General features: G+C 37.2%; 1 protein-coding gene across 2 annotated transcripts in view; it reads left to right on the forward strand.

Moving 5' to 3' along the window:
• The window catches only part of LOC134537809 (HEAT repeat-containing protein 1), a 103,605-nt gene that overhangs the window by 16,694 nt on the left and 69,251 nt on the right, over positions 1–17,660 (forward strand). For both annotated transcript variants that reach the window (XM_063378643.1, XM_063378644.1), the window contains exons 7-10: positions 2,108–2,486; positions 11,020–11,270; positions 14,365–14,661; positions 16,851–17,215. In XM_063378643.1, coding sequence (XP_063234713.1) covers positions 2,108–2,486; positions 11,020–11,270; positions 14,365–14,661; positions 16,851–17,215 — 1,292 coding nt within the window. The remainder of the gene's footprint in view (positions 1–2,107; positions 2,487–11,019; positions 11,271–14,364; positions 14,662–16,850; positions 17,216–17,660) is intronic.

Consider the following 17,660-nt stretch of genomic DNA (forward strand, 5'->3'; position numbering starts at 1 on the left):
TTTGTGGTCCTTATAGCACAATGGGACATGCCTTATGAACTCCGCAGTTTTATTCCATCGTTGAATGTTTTTTTGATCATGTTTGAGAAGGTGAAGAACAAATTTAGCAGCAACACGTCTCATTTGCAAATCCTCAGTCAAAATCCGCTGGCACAAGCTCCAACTCACTCCTGTCTCTTCTGAAATTTCGTTGTTTGTGAAATGATGATCCTAGTTGATTTTTTGGCGGATTTGTTCAATGTTTTCATCGTTTCAAGATGTTGAAGTGTGCCCAGAATGAGCAATGTCTTCAACACTCATCTCACCACTTTTAAAGCGCCCAAATCACTAAAACTTGTGTGCGGCTCGTAGCATCATCCTTGAAAGCCTGTTGAAGTATTTGGTAAGCTTCCTTTGCTGAGTTTTTAAGCACGAAACATAATTTCAAACACACTCTTTGTTCTTTTAAAACTGCCATAACGACTTCGCAGGCCGAACACGAGAACAGTAAGAGAAAAACAATACTACGATCAAACGTAAATATTAACCTACAAACTGACGCCATCTGGGCAGGTGTTTATTGAAGGTATGTATTCACTAACCCCATCTAGTGAGAGAACTCTATACTACGTTTACGACAGGCAGCCTGTTCTCAGTCCGTTTTTTTTTGGTTCCCCCCTCGTAATTTGTTCACTTTGCAATAACAAAGTTTGTAGTAACCAAACTAGGTAATTACATAATTTAATCACAATTTTTAGATGATTTTAAATCATATTAAAATATTAAACACACACACGCGTAGGTATATCATTTAGTACTAACTTGCACAACATAAAAGTAGTACGTTTTTAGTTTTAGTGATTGTAAAATACAATCTTTTAGGATGGCTATATCTCTGGGTCAAAAACACATTTGATACTATATAAAACTGTTAAGTTACTTTACATTACTCTGAGATACTTGTATTAACCATGCTACATGTAATTAATTACTCTTGGAGCAAAAAACAAGGTATTACATCTTACATCTTAACCATACTTTTGTTTTAAACAAATCATTTAGAATATAACTCCTACGTAATTTCTAGAGGCTGTAAAAACTTGTTTTAATGAGTAATAACAGGGTTTTTTTATAAATATAGTTCTCTTTACAGTTATTTAATTTAATAAAGAAAGGAAAATCTTATACTTATTGAAATCTTTGTTGATTCTATATAATATGGTATTATTGGTATATTTAGTGTAATTAATAAAGATTGGTATACTAGGCTGTTGAAAGTGGTAACTTTTATTCCAGTGTTTTCCAGAAGATAATTTACATTTTAGGTTACTTTCATAGCGGTTTCCTACAAATATTTGCAACCACAATTCCAAAATATTATAAATTTTATCAAAAAGTGGTTATTTAGTAGCTTATAAAATAGATTGTTTCTAATTTTGCTTTGTTCCAGTGTACTAATGGGTTTTTTTTTTTTCCACAATAGTTCTGACTTGAGAGTTTGTAAAATAAAATAAATATACATCCATCTTGATTTCTTAGGTCTATCTGAATTTCCATTTTGTTGAGGAAATAAGCTGAGAAAACAATTTAGCTTTATTATGTCTCATGAGTATTGACTGATTTATTTTCTAGATGAATATTATACTTAGCTTAAAAATTGACAGAATAGGTATAGATTAGTTCTTGCTTATTCTGTTTCTCAGGTTTTCACTTATATTTTTGTGAGCTATAATTAAGAGTCCCGGAAATTTCACGGATTTCTCTGGCCTCAGGATAGAATTCAAAGTTATAGGTGTGCTCGACCCATGTTTACTTTCCCATTGGTTGATTTCTTAACGAGAACATTTTTATCCTTGTTACTATTTGGCACTACCTGATTCATTTACTTCTCTCCTAGCTGGACATCGTTGGCTCACGGTCGTAGAGGGGCGTGTCCAGATGACTGCAGTCCAATCATGAACACAGTGCGACAGTGTGGAGGTTTGCATTCTAGCTTGCGACTAAATGAATGCGCGAAAATTCCGTCTCTCTAGCTATAAGCTATAAAAAATTACTAACCTTCTCCAAAATTGTGTTAATTTTTCCTTTGCAAGGGGAGTCTGCATGTGGTATTGCGGAACGTGCGCAGGGGCCGGAGAAGCAGTCCCTGAAGCACACCCTCTCAGAGCGGCTGAGGGACGACGACCTCGCCCTGGTGGACAGCCTGCTGGGGCTGGGCCTGAGGGCGCTGCTGACCGTCGTGGACCCCGACTACCTGCTGGAGACCCTGGTCTCGCTCGCCGTGAGGACCTGGCAGTCCTCCGACCAGCCGCCCGGCGTGGCCGCCAGGGTCCTGCGGATGCTCTGCTCGTTCCGGGTGGACGAGCCCGGCCTGGCCGAGGCCCGGACCCTGCTCGCCCTGCTCCCCTACCTGCTGCCCGTCGCCCCGGACGACCTGCCGTTCGTCGCTATCATCCTCGAGTCCAAGTTCGCCGCGTCCAACAAGTTCCTCCGGAGAGTGAGCGAAGGTGATTCCCCTAGCACTGTCCTGCCATTGACCATGTTTAATGTAGGCCTGAGACAACCAAATGAATCCACAAATCATTGGGTTTCTAGGATTCACAAGATTCAATCCTTAAATAAGTATAATAATTTTTATCACTTGGCATTGAGGTTATGTTTGTATAAGAAAGTTTATGATTTTCATAACTGCGGCATAATACCTTAGAAATTATTTGAAAGTGCGTTGAATGTTTAGAAAGCAAAACAAATATTTTGTTATTTTTCTCTCTTGAGAAATGACAACTTTGGTTAACAAACCCGCATCAGCAGTGAATCGCTACCATAACAAAACAGTAATAGTTTAGAACCCTAAGAAAAAGTGAAGCACGAAATACTATGAAATTAAGCTTTTAATTATTTGTTTATTTATTTTAAAAGCCTACAGAAATCTCAATTTTGTTGAAACACAAAGTGTTACACTAAATACAACTACCGTGTTTTCTCGCATAATCGTCGCAGATTTTATTCTAAAATCAAGTTTGAAAAGTAGGGGTGCGACCATTGTGCGGAAAAAAAAATTTTGTTAGGTAAAGTTATTCATAAAAACAAATCCCGTTCATGGAAAGTACGTTTATTTAAAAAAAGGCGGAGTATACAAGAGCACGCCAAACAATCTATATTAATAATTCCTTAAACAAAAACCTTTCTTCAACTTTAAATAGAAAAACCAAAACTCTGTAACGTGAACGCGTGAACTAACGTGTCGTAGTGTACACACTTGCCACGAAAGAATGCGGGCTATCAAATGTAGTTAACTCGGCACCTGACAGAGAGCGCGCGAGTTGGATCCAATCGGCGAGATATCGATATTCGACTACGTGCGCGCGCTCTATACGGGAAGCAACATAACCAAACATGAATGATGCGCTGGCTACATTTTTATAAGCGGTACGCCGCGGTAACGCAGACAATCAGATAAAGGAAATACCGTTTAAAAACGTCTTTAAAAGAACATTTACATGTCAGACAACTTTGTATTTCCGTTAATTAAATAAATAAGTGGTAATGACCGAAATTAAATTTTAGATTATACCTACACCGCGGCGTCGCAGACGATCAGATAAAGGAAATAACTTTTAAAAACGTCTTTGTAAGAAAATTTACACGCCAAACAACGTCGTATTTTTCCGTTAATTTATTAAGTAAGTGGTAATGAACAAATAAATATTAGATTTATACTTTAAAATACATCGTTTTATATGGAAAAGATACCTACACAAAGCGTTCGGCATCTACTAGCAGGACTAAAAACATCATGCGACTTTTACGCGAGAAGTTTTTTTATCCCAATTTTGACAGCCAAAAATATGGTTGCGACGATTACGCGTGTACGACGATTCTGTGATAAAACACGGTACTATTTCCCTTATGCGGGGTAAACCATTGTGGTTTAAATCAGCCAAGCCTAGTTGATAGACAGTTTTAAAGCCATTAAACCTCAGTAATAGGATTTTGTAATCATGTACCACAAGGCACACTATATTAGGCATAATGAATGTACTTAAATTCAGTGCAAGATGCCATTGGTTGGTGTGTCAACGCCATTATGTCTGTGTATGGTGAGTCCTGGACAAAATCTACCGACGCCAATATGTTTTTGTATACTATGTGTTATCTGACTCAATTCGTTGCTAATTTGATAGGTATATAAAAGATAAATAAACCATTAATTACATGTATGTTTAAATATTGCTTTGTTTGATATTAAAATCATTATTAATAACTAGGGTTGTGCGAATGTTCGGTATACCGAAATCGAAATTTTGCTACTTTCATTTTCGATTTCGGTAAGAATTTCATCTGTCGAAGTTCGTTTTTAGCGAAATATTTAGAGCCAAACGAAAGTTCAATAGCTTACCGAAGTTCGTTTGTTCTAGTTGAAAAAGAAATCGTAATTTAATAAAAATGTACAGTATAATACCGGTACAATAACGTTTCTTATTATAAAGTATATTTCACTTAACGAATTTTTTTTAAGTCCCCGCCAAAAATCGTATCTTCGCCATGCAAAACAGTTTCAGTTTAAAGTATCATTTTCACTATAACGTAAAAATTCTACTAGTAGCGTGGCATTACTACACCAAAATTTACTTAAACTGGTAAATAAATTTCCAGCTAAATGATTAATGTAGTGGAACAAAGATACACAAATACCACCGCAACGTATTTTCTAACCTCTAAATTCTCAAAACAAAGTTAACAAACAGTTGCGCGCACAACCATAGATAATACCGTACGTAGTACGCGACGTGAGCAACAAACATCATTCGATACATCGAAAGACGGAGGTTTGAGAGAAGTATTAATTATTTAGACAAAAGTGTTACGCTACGCTAAAAATACTGTTTGATGTGTGCCGGGATTGTTTATTGTTATTGTTGAGTTTATTTTCAGGTTACGTTATTTAGACACCGCATTGTATTTGTGCTACAATATGAATGATCCTGGAGATAAAAAGAAACGAAAGCAATTCACGCTTAAGGAAAAAGTGGATATACTCAGAGAACTAGACACGGGGAAAAAAGCAAGTCGCAGTTGCGAATACATATGGCATTGCGGCTCTCCTGTAGCTATTTTTTTATATATATTTTTTTCTCTTTGTAAAGATATGTATGCATGTTTCAGTGCTAAGTACAAAAACTTGAGGTACCTGTAAGTACTTAGCACTGAGATTCTACTGTAATGTCTTTATATGATTTGCTTGTTATTACTAATAATGTAATAACATATGCAAATCATATAAAGACATTAATTAGAAAAAAGATTTCCATTAAGATTAATTTACGTGGTGATGAAAAAAACTCACGTTAATGAAAATACGGTAAAATCATAATTTGAACAAACATGGCAGATAAAGTAAACAAAATTCAACCGTGATTACAGTAGGTCTAGGTATCAAAACAAAATCATGCAATATTTGAAAAATTACCTGATTCATTTGCTTTCAAACAGTAGTGTAGGTACTATATTCGTAAAACATACATTCCAGAACTGCTAGTACACTATTTAGTATTTACCGTATACACATAAACAAAGAACGTACCTACTTTTATTCGCGCACAGCCAAACAAAAACATTGTCGTCTGCTTTATTTAAATTTTACACACTCTGACTGGCATATAAAATCCTCATAATATACAGCCAATTAGACAAAAAGGTCAACAAGTCACTGCATGTAATGACCACTTGGCAGCAACCATTTGTTATGTTTTGTTTTGACCATGTCCCTTGCCTGGTTTACAGCTTCCTGAGCTAGCCATGTGTGACAGTGGTGCAAGATGGCGGCCGTTCCGCAGTATTCACGTATTTTTTCATCAGTACCATGCACGTGATAAATATATTATCATAGACTGCGACATTACGACTGTAAAGGAAATAGTCTGTGCGCTGAAAGATCTGGATTGATTCTTGAAATTTACGAGTGACATGGGGCTGTGTTGTGTGGTCTAGGGCGGATGTTGATTTTATTAAATAGTAATATTTATATATACATCAAAAGGTACCAAAATGATTTATGTAATAGAATTTATTACTGAAGAGCAAATTTTGGGGCACTTTTTTTCTTTGTTAATTAAAAAATTTCGCTTAACTTTCGTTAAGAATATATTTATCTCTCAGAAAAATTCATTTTCGTTTCGCTTTCGCGAAACTTGATAAATTTTCTTTCACTTTCATTTCGTGTGGATAAAGTCACTTTCGCACATCCCTATTAATAACTAGAGACAAGATTATATGTATTGTGAATTGCAATAAAACCGAAATAACACCGCAAAGCATGTGAATACACCAGATAGCTTCAAAATGCAAGTTATATCATGGAATTGAGCAGCATTTAACTAAAACTTAATTCAAATTAAAAAAAAATGTTTTAAATTCAAGGAACGTCATTATTCCCGGACAAAATTAGGACCACAGTGCACGTACCAGACACATGATTTAATTTCTTTTATTGTGCATATCTCGTTGAATTGCTTTTAAACATTTTAACTAGTATTGTGCAAACTGTTCGAAATTTCGAGTCGAGTCGGGTCACATATTGCGACTCGACTTGACTCGTTGCACTTTGAAGTGTTTGAAAAAAAAACGAGTTTTTAGGTTAGGCCTAACACAGGAATTATTTTAATTCCATTTGAAATTACAATAGTATTTTTACGGTCAGAAGCATAATTGAAAAATTTTTAGTCTATTTTAAAACACGCAAATTAAAAGAACTACCGTTATTTTTGTTTACCAACACAATCTTATAATTTGCAATTTGAAAATACGCACCTGTACAAAGTACAAACAAAAGCAGTCGCGTTTCTCATCCGGAACGGCCTATTTATAAACGTAAGACGGGTGTTAATGAACATTGTTGATTAAAATCAGATTTATTTTTCGTGTGTACATTATCCCGTGACACGTTTCATAGTAATTAATTAATAATATACCAGGACAAGCATTCGCGCTTACAGCTGCATGCCATCATGTTGTCTACTGTTCAACCAACGAACGAGCATTTACAGTTGTTGCAGTCATTCGATATGAGAATCGATACTACAAGTATGAAAATAGGTCGATTTATTGCGATTTTGCTCAATTTGTCGTGCCGGTGTCACGGATCACACAGTAACGCGATCTTTTGTTGAGGTTAATTTAGAAAGTTCTTATTTTCGTTTTGTTTACACCGTGAACGGCGTGTATCAGTAATGAAAAATGAATCCCTGTTCATCAAAACGTGGTGAAGTACGACATAAAGGTGCATTAATTTGGAAGTTTTTTTCCAAAACCCGAACGGATGAGGCAGAATGTAACACTTGCAAAATTACTCTGAAGGTGCCATCGGGAAGTACAACTACGTTGATTCGGCATCTCAACAAACACCGACAGAAAAATCAGTATTGGGAAGAAAAACGAACAAATGAGCAAGCATTTGTAACGCCACCAAAAACACCCAGACAACAAACTTTAGATGGTGCATTTACCCATGTGAAAATGGATAAAACTCATCACAGATCTAAGGCAATAACATCGGCAATTGGAAGAATGATGGTTCTAGATTATCAGCCCTATTCCCTTGTGGAGGATAGGGGATTCCAGGAACTTATTAATACCCTAGAACCAAGATACGAGATACCTTCGAGAACAGTTTTTTCGAGGCGTATTATTCCTGAGATGTACGAGAACTACAAGTTACAAATAAAAACAGAAATGGAACGAGAACTATGTTCAGCACAGTCGCTGTCACTTACTTCCGACATGTGGACTTCTCGAGCGAACGAGAGCTACATTTCTGTGACCTGTTATTATATGACAGCAGATTTTATAATAAAACATTATGCTCTTACTAATTCGTACTTTCCTGGCCAACATACAGGATCTGCAGTGCACCAGAAATTGAATTCCATTTTAGAAGAGTGGGATTTGGGGCAGTGCACAGTACCCATTTATATAGTTACAGACAATGCACGAAACCTAACTGCAGCATTGTCTAAAACAAATTGGATGTCAATACCTTGCCTTGCACATACAATGCAATTAGCAATAAGTAATGCAAAGAAAATGACTCTAAGTTTTAGTGAATTGTGCCAAAAAGGTCGAGCCATTGTTGGGCATTATCGTCACAGTGTTCAAGCACGAGAGAAACTAGGCTATCTACAGAAAACAATGGATAAACCTATGCACAACTTAATTAAAGATGTCGAAACTCGCTGGAATAGCGAGTACCAGATGTTTGCTAGGCTACTTGAACAGAGGGGCCCAATTTCAGCTGAATTAGCAGAGAGTGGGAAAAAAATTAAGTTTCAACCAAGCTGAGTGGCATATGGTTAGTGATATGGTTGATGTTTTGCAGCCAATTGACCAAGCAACCACTGAACTGTGTGCTGAATCTTACCCAACCCTTTCCATGGTGATTCCTGTTGTAAGCAGCATACAAACATTGCTGGAAAATAACATAAAAACTAAAAGCAAAACAGGATGTGATTTGACTTTCACTAGAAACTTGCTGAAAGCTTTTCGAGCTCATTTCCCAGATTATAGAATGTTGAAACCAAATATGGTGGCCATGGTATTGGATCCACATTTCAAAGGTGTTCTACTCAGAGAAGATGAAATGAAACTTGCTATTAAATTTTTGGAGGTAGAAATCTGCAGGCAACAGGAATGTGATGCTGAATTAGGCCTACCTGCAGTTGACACTTTAGAACAGAGTGATGTAACAGTCACATTGTGGGGGACTTTTGATCAGTTAGCAAAAGAAAAAAATAAGCTTGCAAGCAAGGAACGATCAATGAAAGTTCAGGTTACAACATATTTAAGTGAATCTGTCATAGCTAGGCATGAAGACTCTTGTGCATGGTGGAAAAACAACAGAAAGCAGTTTTAAAAATTTGGCTCAACATTATATTTCTGTACCTGCAACACAAGTAGCGAGTGAACGTTTGTTATCCTGTGCAGGGAACACTGTCACTGTAAGAAGGAGTAATCTGAGCCCAGAGCATGTGGAGCAACTAGTATTTCTCCATCATAATATGAAGCAATAGTAACTCCTATTTCCGTGTAATGTTAGAGGCCTATGTGTAATTAAATTGTGTTTGTGTAACCTGTTATCTAGTGTAAAAATAGTGTGCTTCAGAGAAACTTGATTACAGTAGAATCCCACCGATGCGACCCCCCTCTGATGTATCCATTCCGTTTATACGACCGTTATCTGAGAAACCGTGAAAAATTTGAGCAGAGAAAGTCGAAAATTTGAGTAAAATCGGCTGAAAAAAAAGTCTGTTACACTTTGTTGGGCGCTATGTGTTCACATTTATCTTGGCGAGCACTGTACTGCAAGCAGGCAGGCATACAAAAGACGGCTAATAATAGATACCACCCCTCTAGACTGTCCACGCTAGCCAATACCTGTAAACTGCACGCATAACCTGATAACATCTACGCGCACGTCTATTGCCGTCCTGGTCCCGTGCCATTGTCTTGCGACTGGTTAGTGTGATGTGATCTTGCCAGCTGCATCTCAGGTGTCACTGGCCACACAAAGCTGTGTTCACTGTGTTAACGACGTCGCCAGGTGTTTGGTTCTCGGCTATTTTTCTATAACATCGCTGACTTCGCACATGCGCGGCTAAACAAAAAAAAATTGCGTCGACTTGCATACCCCGAACAATGGGTTCCGATAAATACTCGCGCTAAGTGAACTCGCGTCACGCGAGTTCGGCTATGCTAGCCGGCTGGTGGTTATTTTCGTTCAAAATGTGGCGAAGGAACTTGTGTGGATCAGGTAGAAAACATTCGGCTATAAACGAAAGATATAAGAACAATGCTATCCTAAAATGCTGTGACATGTTTTTGGAGTAAATAATCACAGTGACAGACCGACAGGATGCGCTCCAGACCTTGCCGTCAGCTATGTTTATTTTGACAGCTCAAGCAATTATCTTTTCCAGGGCCCTTCACAGCATAAAAAAAGGGGAAAAAAAAAATGTTGGAATGCAGACGGAAAAGTAACTATGCAGTAAAATAAATATATTTACAGCCCTGCTAAAATTTTCTATTCAATAAAATTTGAGGTATTAGTGATTTTTCAGCAGAAACTGCTTTGTGACTAATAAACAAATTGTATCATAAAAACTTATAAAGTATTTATTAACGGCGAAGGACAGTCGTATAAGCCCATAAAAATATTTATTTTACCGAGAATGGACTATACAACCTGGCTTTTGCCGCATGCGGTGTGGGAGGGGGGAAGGATGCTGACAGTTTCTCACGCAGAAGGTAAGCTACCACAGTGGCTTTTTTTCGTGCGGGCGGGTAAGATAACATGACAACTGAGATGGCTTTTCGTGCAATAGTGGAAGCGCCGAGCTCGGCTAGACACTGCGCGAGCGGCATTCACACGATGTATCCGACGATGCGGTGACACCCCGAATTCTCTATTGCGACCATTCCGTTTATAAGTCAGTTTTTTCGGAAACCGTGAGGGGTCGCATCAGCGGGATTCTACTGTATAATAAAACTTTAAACATGACTGAAATATGATAAGTAGGTTAGTAGGTTCTTACATGGATATTTATTTAGCCTATGTATGTTGATGATAAGAATTTATAAACCAATTTTTAGCAGAAATTTTTTACTGGTAGATTACCTCTAACCTTGAACTCGACTCGAAACTAGATTTTTTTAAAAGTGTTCGACTCGAACTCGACTCGAATTCAAAAAGTGGTGTTCGCACATGCCTAATTTTAACTACAACTGCTTGCCGATTAATTTATATATATATATAAATCAGATGTTGGTATGTATGTATGACGTCAATTGACCATTTTACCATTTGACTGATCGGGGATCGCCAATAAAGCTAAAGTTACAAAAATACTTTTGCTACTCTTCATTATGTCTCATGAGTACTTCGATGTGCCAACCGATACTAAAAAAAATTACATCGGCACATCACTACCTAGTACACCTTATAATGTTTCAAAACTGTGGTTGTGTATATTTTCTTTTTATCGACAGAACTAAGTCCCAGAGCCGGCATGCTGAGTGTGGAGAGCGTGTGCGACGTCGTGTGGAAGCACCTGCACGCGCCACTTCTGCCGGATGTGGCCACTCTGTCCGGGGCTCTGGACACAATACCTCACAACGGCGCGGACGTGTCCCGCCACCTTTTGTCCGTCATCTTGATGGCAAACGCAGTTCCAAAGGACGATGCGAAAACCAGCCTCGAGATTTTGAACAACTCCATCAAAATCGTAGAGGAGTCACGGGTACGTATTTAAAAAAAAAAAAAAAACACTCATTGTTTTATCTTTAAAATTTTAATGATAATTAGTAAAGAATTATTGCTATTTAATTTTAAAGGACATTTTACATCCCCTAATTTAAGGCCAACAGAAACAACGCCTGACAGGAAAAAACAGTTGCATGTTATTATTATTTTTTAACTCATGTTAAGTAATGAAAAATTATAACATCCTTTTGAATTCATATACATGTACATAGTCACGTACAGTGAAACCTCGATTCTACATACACTCACGGTTCTCCAAAATTTGTCCTTACGACCGAGTTGTACGTACGAACCAGCGAGGCCAAATTACGTCCGTTTGTGGCTATCCCTCCCCCCTTCCTCATTTTTCCCACCGCTGCCGCGGGAAATGAATTGCCATTGCCGTGTCCTGCTGCCACGGGAAATGACCTGCCGTGTCTATATATTATGCTGATGTATTTTCGATCGAAATTATATCTTATTTGTGTAGAAACAACACTTAAGCTAATCAAACGTAAAAATAAAATAAAAAACTTCACACTGAAGGCAGTGTCGTAAGGACCGTACGAGCGAGGTTTTACTGTAGTTATTTTCCAGATTGGTGTAATAGTTGCTGCAGAAAAGGAAAATTTGGCAGTTTTATTAGTGGATGTATTAAAGTTTTTAATCACACAAATTTGTGTTGAACCTTTGGTAAAATTTTTTGGTTGCTTGAAGATTCAAGCACCGCCAGATGTAAATTTAATGATTTTTACTGTATACAAAATATTTAAGTAGTGCAAGTACTACTTCTTTGAGCTGACCTCATCACTTCTCTAGAGGCACCATGTCTCTGTACATATATAGTAGAAACCTTATAACGGTTCGTTATATACAAAATAAAACAGTTCAACGCCGATTGCAAATTTTGATGTTTTTTATTATTTTAATAGAATGGTGCACCGACGATTCCAAACACTTACAATAGTTCAATCACTCGTTCCACACATATATCTGCCCGTCGAAAAACTGCTGGTAGCTCGCATGACGAGAAATTACCGAAAAATAATAACGTAGATGAAGTCCTTCAGTATTGTTTTACTGCAAGTACAAGAAAATAGGACAACCTCGAAGAGGACCGCACCCAGCGAAAACGAATTCCGCCCCGAGCCAACATGCCTACGAAGGTGGCCGCAATTTCTAATTAAGTTATATCCAAAACGAAACAAAAAAAAAATTAGGTTGATTTAAATATAGGCCTGGCTCCGACCACCAACGTGAAAATATCTCTTTGTAAATTACATTATAATTTAGCGAGAAGCCATCGAACACGACCTACTCGTCCAGCGTTCGACAGACGACTGGTGATCTCATGAACTCGTCTCCTCCACGCAGGGAGCAGACGTCACATGACCTCACCGACCAATCACACGCACGCTTCATTCACTCTACAGATATTAGCCAATCACAAAACAAGTTACAACACATGAAAAAATCTTGTACACACAGAAATCTGGGCTTCCCCTGATCAGTCTCTTTTCAATTTCACCTCGAAATCGGGGACTCCCATTCTCGTTCTCTCTCCCACACCGTGAGAGAGCAGTTATCACTCAGTTCCCATACAGGGGGGGAATTACCGTCTTTATCTCGGTTGGCGGGGAAGCACTGTTCCTTTCTCACTCACACTTACATGTCTCTTATGCCTCTCTCTTTCTACACATCAGACACAGTCCCGTGTTCTAGAATTATTCCACACGTTAATGAAAATTAAGAACAATAATTATAATACGAATTACTTTACAAAATTAAACTTATTGAGAAAAACATGAATAAGTAGGCCTAACCACGTAAAAATCTAGAACAGCGACTTCTTTGTGAATAATTACCTAAAAATTACTAATGATAGAAAATGTCTGTTAAAATACAAAATACCTTCTTAAAACACATAGCAAGTGAAAAATATCAACCCTAAAATACATGAAAACGGTAAAATATAATTAGAAAGACTTTTTAAGAAATATTTACATTCATGAAAATAGTTTAAAAGAAAAATTATTTAATTAGGAGGGCAGGGTTCTGCAACATTACAACCTGTTGCCTCAAGGGGGCAAAAGAAAAAAAAAATCTATTAAAGCTGAAAAATTTTATAAGCGGGAATGTAAATTTAGCGCTGCCAGTGTTTGAACGTTTTACCAGCACACTAATCAAGCAATGTAAACAAATTTCATGTTAAAAACAACTGATGGGTATTTATTTCACGATGCTCAAATTTGCTTAAACCTAGCCATCTATTTTTCTACAACTTTGTTGAGCTTCCAGGTTTTTATCTATTTATATATATATATATATATGTGTGTGTGTGTATATGTATATATGTATATATATATGTATATATATGTATATATATGTATATATATGTGTATATATGTGTGTGTATATATATATATATATGCTTTACACACACTGTCACATTTCCATACAATTGTCACACAATTTGCGACGATAGCATTTAGAGTGGAAATACCAATGTGCTGTGTCTACTTCATTCACCATTGAAACACGTGTTTTTTTTGTTTTTGTTTTTTTTAATTCCTATCTACGAATAAAATATGTAAATTCAACTGTATGTATTAGTGTTAGAAAATGATTTTTTTTGTGCAATTGCAGAATGTTTGGAAAACTAAAATATTGTAGAACTACGTGTGCACATCTGAAAACCCACTAAATGACAATGAACAGGATGATTTGTTATTTGTTATTTCATTTTCCAAGAGAGAGGTGACATAAGACACATAACTGTGAATGTACATATTTACTTATGATATATTGATTACACACTGTTAGCCAGTGTTAATGTGTAATGCTAGTGTTCTGGCACACTTCCTTTTGTTTCACATACAATCCTACTTTAATTATCTACATCTAGGTTGATTGACTGTCTACCGTGTATACATTTTATTTTTCGTACATTATTTTACTTTTACTCACAATGAATAGATTTTGGGACGGATTTAAAGTACTTTTTGTGATCTAAATTCAAGTTATGGAATTGGAGAAAATTTCATTCTGACTCATCACTAGTTTCTACAATGATTTTTTTTTTCATCCCCCAGATGTATGTGGAGCAAGCGTTTGCGTTTTTGGACGGGAGGTCGTTCCCCTTGGTGCTGCTGGCGGCGAAAGAGGGCTCTTTCGCAGTGCAGGCCTTCATCTACTGTCTCATCAGCCTCACGAGGAACATGTCCGTCCCTCTTCACTTGAAAGAGACGCAGTGGTGGACCCTGTCGGGGAAGACCGACCACGCGGCAGCTTTCTTCGTCAGGATGTTCGAAGTGTTGGTCACAGGCTGTAACTTGGATAACAACGACATGAAGAAGCTGTACGTTGAAGGGATGAAAGTGTTTTTCAAGGTAAGGGGCAAACAGTTTATTTTGAGGAAGAAATTTAAGAGAAATGTAATTGTGTAGGCTATCCAGGTACCCTTTTAATGTGTGTCTTATTATTGGCCCTGGAACATTTACCCATACACATAATGTAACTTATTCTGAAAAAATATCAGTCCGCATTAGAAAACAAAAAACAAAAAAAGAAACAAAATTTGGGTAACACATTATTAGAGGCATTTTCAGGATTTTTTTATTGTCAGGAAATTTTTATATATATTTTTAAGTTCCAGTAGATTTTTCTGATTTTCTAGAATTTTCTCAGCTGTGTATGTTTTAATTTTACGGAATAAGATGATTTTGGCTTGTTTTCTGTGTATTTGCATATTCATCTTTTTTGTACATTATTAGTAGAGACCAAAAAATTCGCTACCGCGATAACGCGAATAATAACGCAAATTTAGTCTTTTTCACATGTAAAACGCGAATTTCTGCACTTTTAATTGAAAATGCCTATTTATCATGCTTTTGGCACATTTTAAAGAAATTTTGTTAAATCCGCCTAAAAATTACGTATCAAAATAAAGATGTATCGTAATTAATTATACATACGTATATTTACAATGATTTTCCGTAAGTTCATTACTTTTCTAGATACTACGGTTGTTTTGATTTATTAGTTTAGTCGCCATCTTCCTTTTCTCAACGGTTGTTCACTTGTTGCACTATAAAAATAAAATTTGTCATGGGCTTGAAATGTATTTATACATAATTATATAATTATAAAAATGCAATGTTCAATTTCTTTCGTAAATTGTTCTCATATTCTTATAACATCGATTAAATTTACTTTTATATTTTTAACGGTGCCTTTACGTTTGGGTTGAAAATAAATCGGCTGGCTAAGAATGTTTGTGATTTCATGTTGGTCACTCTGATTTGTTTGTTATTTTCATACAAACAAGTTTCTTCTGCAAAAACTTTAATACGTAAATTACGTTGTAGTATAATACGGACAGTATTTATTGTTAAATAATTATTGAAATTAATTTTTAAACTTTCCTATACCCATATTTTAATGTTATAGTTGAATAACACGAAAGAGAAATACAACAAGTATGGAACTTCAATCGTAACCTCAAAATATGAGATCCTACGAATCTGTAAACAAGTTTGCCGCGAAAACCAATTATTTTATCATCAATGAGTAACGTAGCTAGTGCGATTATATGAGTGGTTTGTTTTCGTTGTGGTTTTCTGGATTTTGAGAATTGCTTTAAAATAATTGTACAGCTAATGTTAAATTAAGTATAAAGTTACCCATATTTTGTTTGAAATGCCTAAGCCTCCCGTAAATGCGTGTATACTGGCAGAAGAATTCAAACGTTAGGGTTTCTACGCTTCTGACCCAAAAATGTTAATGTGCAGACAATGCAGCTGCACAGTTACATATTAAAAAAGAGACAAGAACAGCAGAAGATAGTAAGGTCATTACCACAACGCCGAAATACCATAATGCAGAATGTCAAAATTGACCACAACGCCGACAGCTAGAAAACTGCTGTGTACTTCAACACCGAAATAAAAACTGAATGAATTTGTGTGTGTTTCTTAATTGTACCTAACGCCGAAATACCACAATCAAACCTAACCTAACCTAGCGTAATATAACCTAACCTAACCTAACTTAACCTAGCCTAGCCTAGCCTAGCCTAACCTAGTCTAACTTAACCTTGTCTAACCTAACCTAACCTTTGTAGCAGTCCTGCAATGACATTTTTCGGCATTAGTGTATTTCGGCGTTGTGGTACACAGCAGTTTTATAGCTGTTGGCGTTGTGGTCAATTTGGCATTTCAGCGTTGTGGTGCGTTCTCAAGTTAGTTTTTGTAAACAATAATTCGTAATTTTGTAAAAAAAAAATCAGTACCAGTTTTAAAGTAAAGAAAATAATACCTATTTAAAAAAAAAAAAAAAAAAAAACCACTAATTTTTCAGAAAAATAACACCTATTTTTTCAGAAAAATAACATCTACTTTTTCAGGTCTCTAATTATTAGGTTTCTTATGGCATGCAATATAACCAGCTCTGGTTTCATAGACGGTTCAGTTGTAAAATGTCGCGTTTCCTTTATATTGTTTGCACAGAATCATGAACACTATTTGAAGGACGTGTGCATGACAGGCGGCAGAACCAAAACTTGGGGATTTGCCCGCAGATCCACTTCCCGCTGACGCAGCTGCAAGTGCAGTTCCTGTCGAAGCTGGCGGTGGGCGGGGACCTCGGCGACGACTCCCAGGTCGTGAACCCGGAGCTGCAGGTGAACGCCCTCCGCCTGGCCGCGGGGCTGGTCGCGAGGCACAGGGGGGGTGGCTCCTGCAAGGGGCTGCTCAAGTGGAGCAATGCCCTCGTCCCGTCGCTCGTCGTGGCCCTGGCGAGCCCCCTGGGGCCCGTGCGGCGCGCCGCCCTGGACTGCGCGGCACTGGTCGCCAGGTCGCGCCGGCCCGGCGACCCGGACGGCAAGTGGGAGCACCTCGTGAGGGCGCTGCTCTCCTTCCAGGAGGAGATCACCATGGACAGAGAGTGAGTGGCCAGTTACAGAGTTGTTCATTCTGTCACTGTTAAAAATTTCTTAAATTTAAAGATTATTGAAGTGAAAACTACTTTTGGCGCTCCGAACAAACAAAAATTTTTTTCGTATGTAGTAAGGTAGGCTGATCCGTCACGCTCTGAGGTGAAAGGCTCGATCGGGTGAACTCGGGACCGCCGAGTGTACCCGAGCGAGAAAGATACAGTCAGCTGCTCTTCGCTGTTGAATCGCTGTGTTTAATATAATCAATTAATATGTAATAATTGTCATTATTAATTTAATAGTTATTATTGGTACGTGATAATAATTATTTTAACAATTATTTGTTTTACATTGCGAGGCTAGTTTGTGTAGTTGGTGGTTTATCATGCTAATAGTAATATAGATTGAAAAAACATTATAAACATTGATTGCTATTGCCTATGAAGTTTTCACTTC

Source organism: Bacillus rossius, chromosome 12 (genome assembly GCF_032445375.1).
Source record: "Bacillus rossius redtenbacheri isolate Brsri chromosome 12, Brsri_v3, whole genome shotgun sequence".
Lineage (NCBI taxonomy): Eukaryota > Metazoa > Arthropoda > Insecta > Phasmatodea > Bacillidae > Bacillus > Bacillus rossius.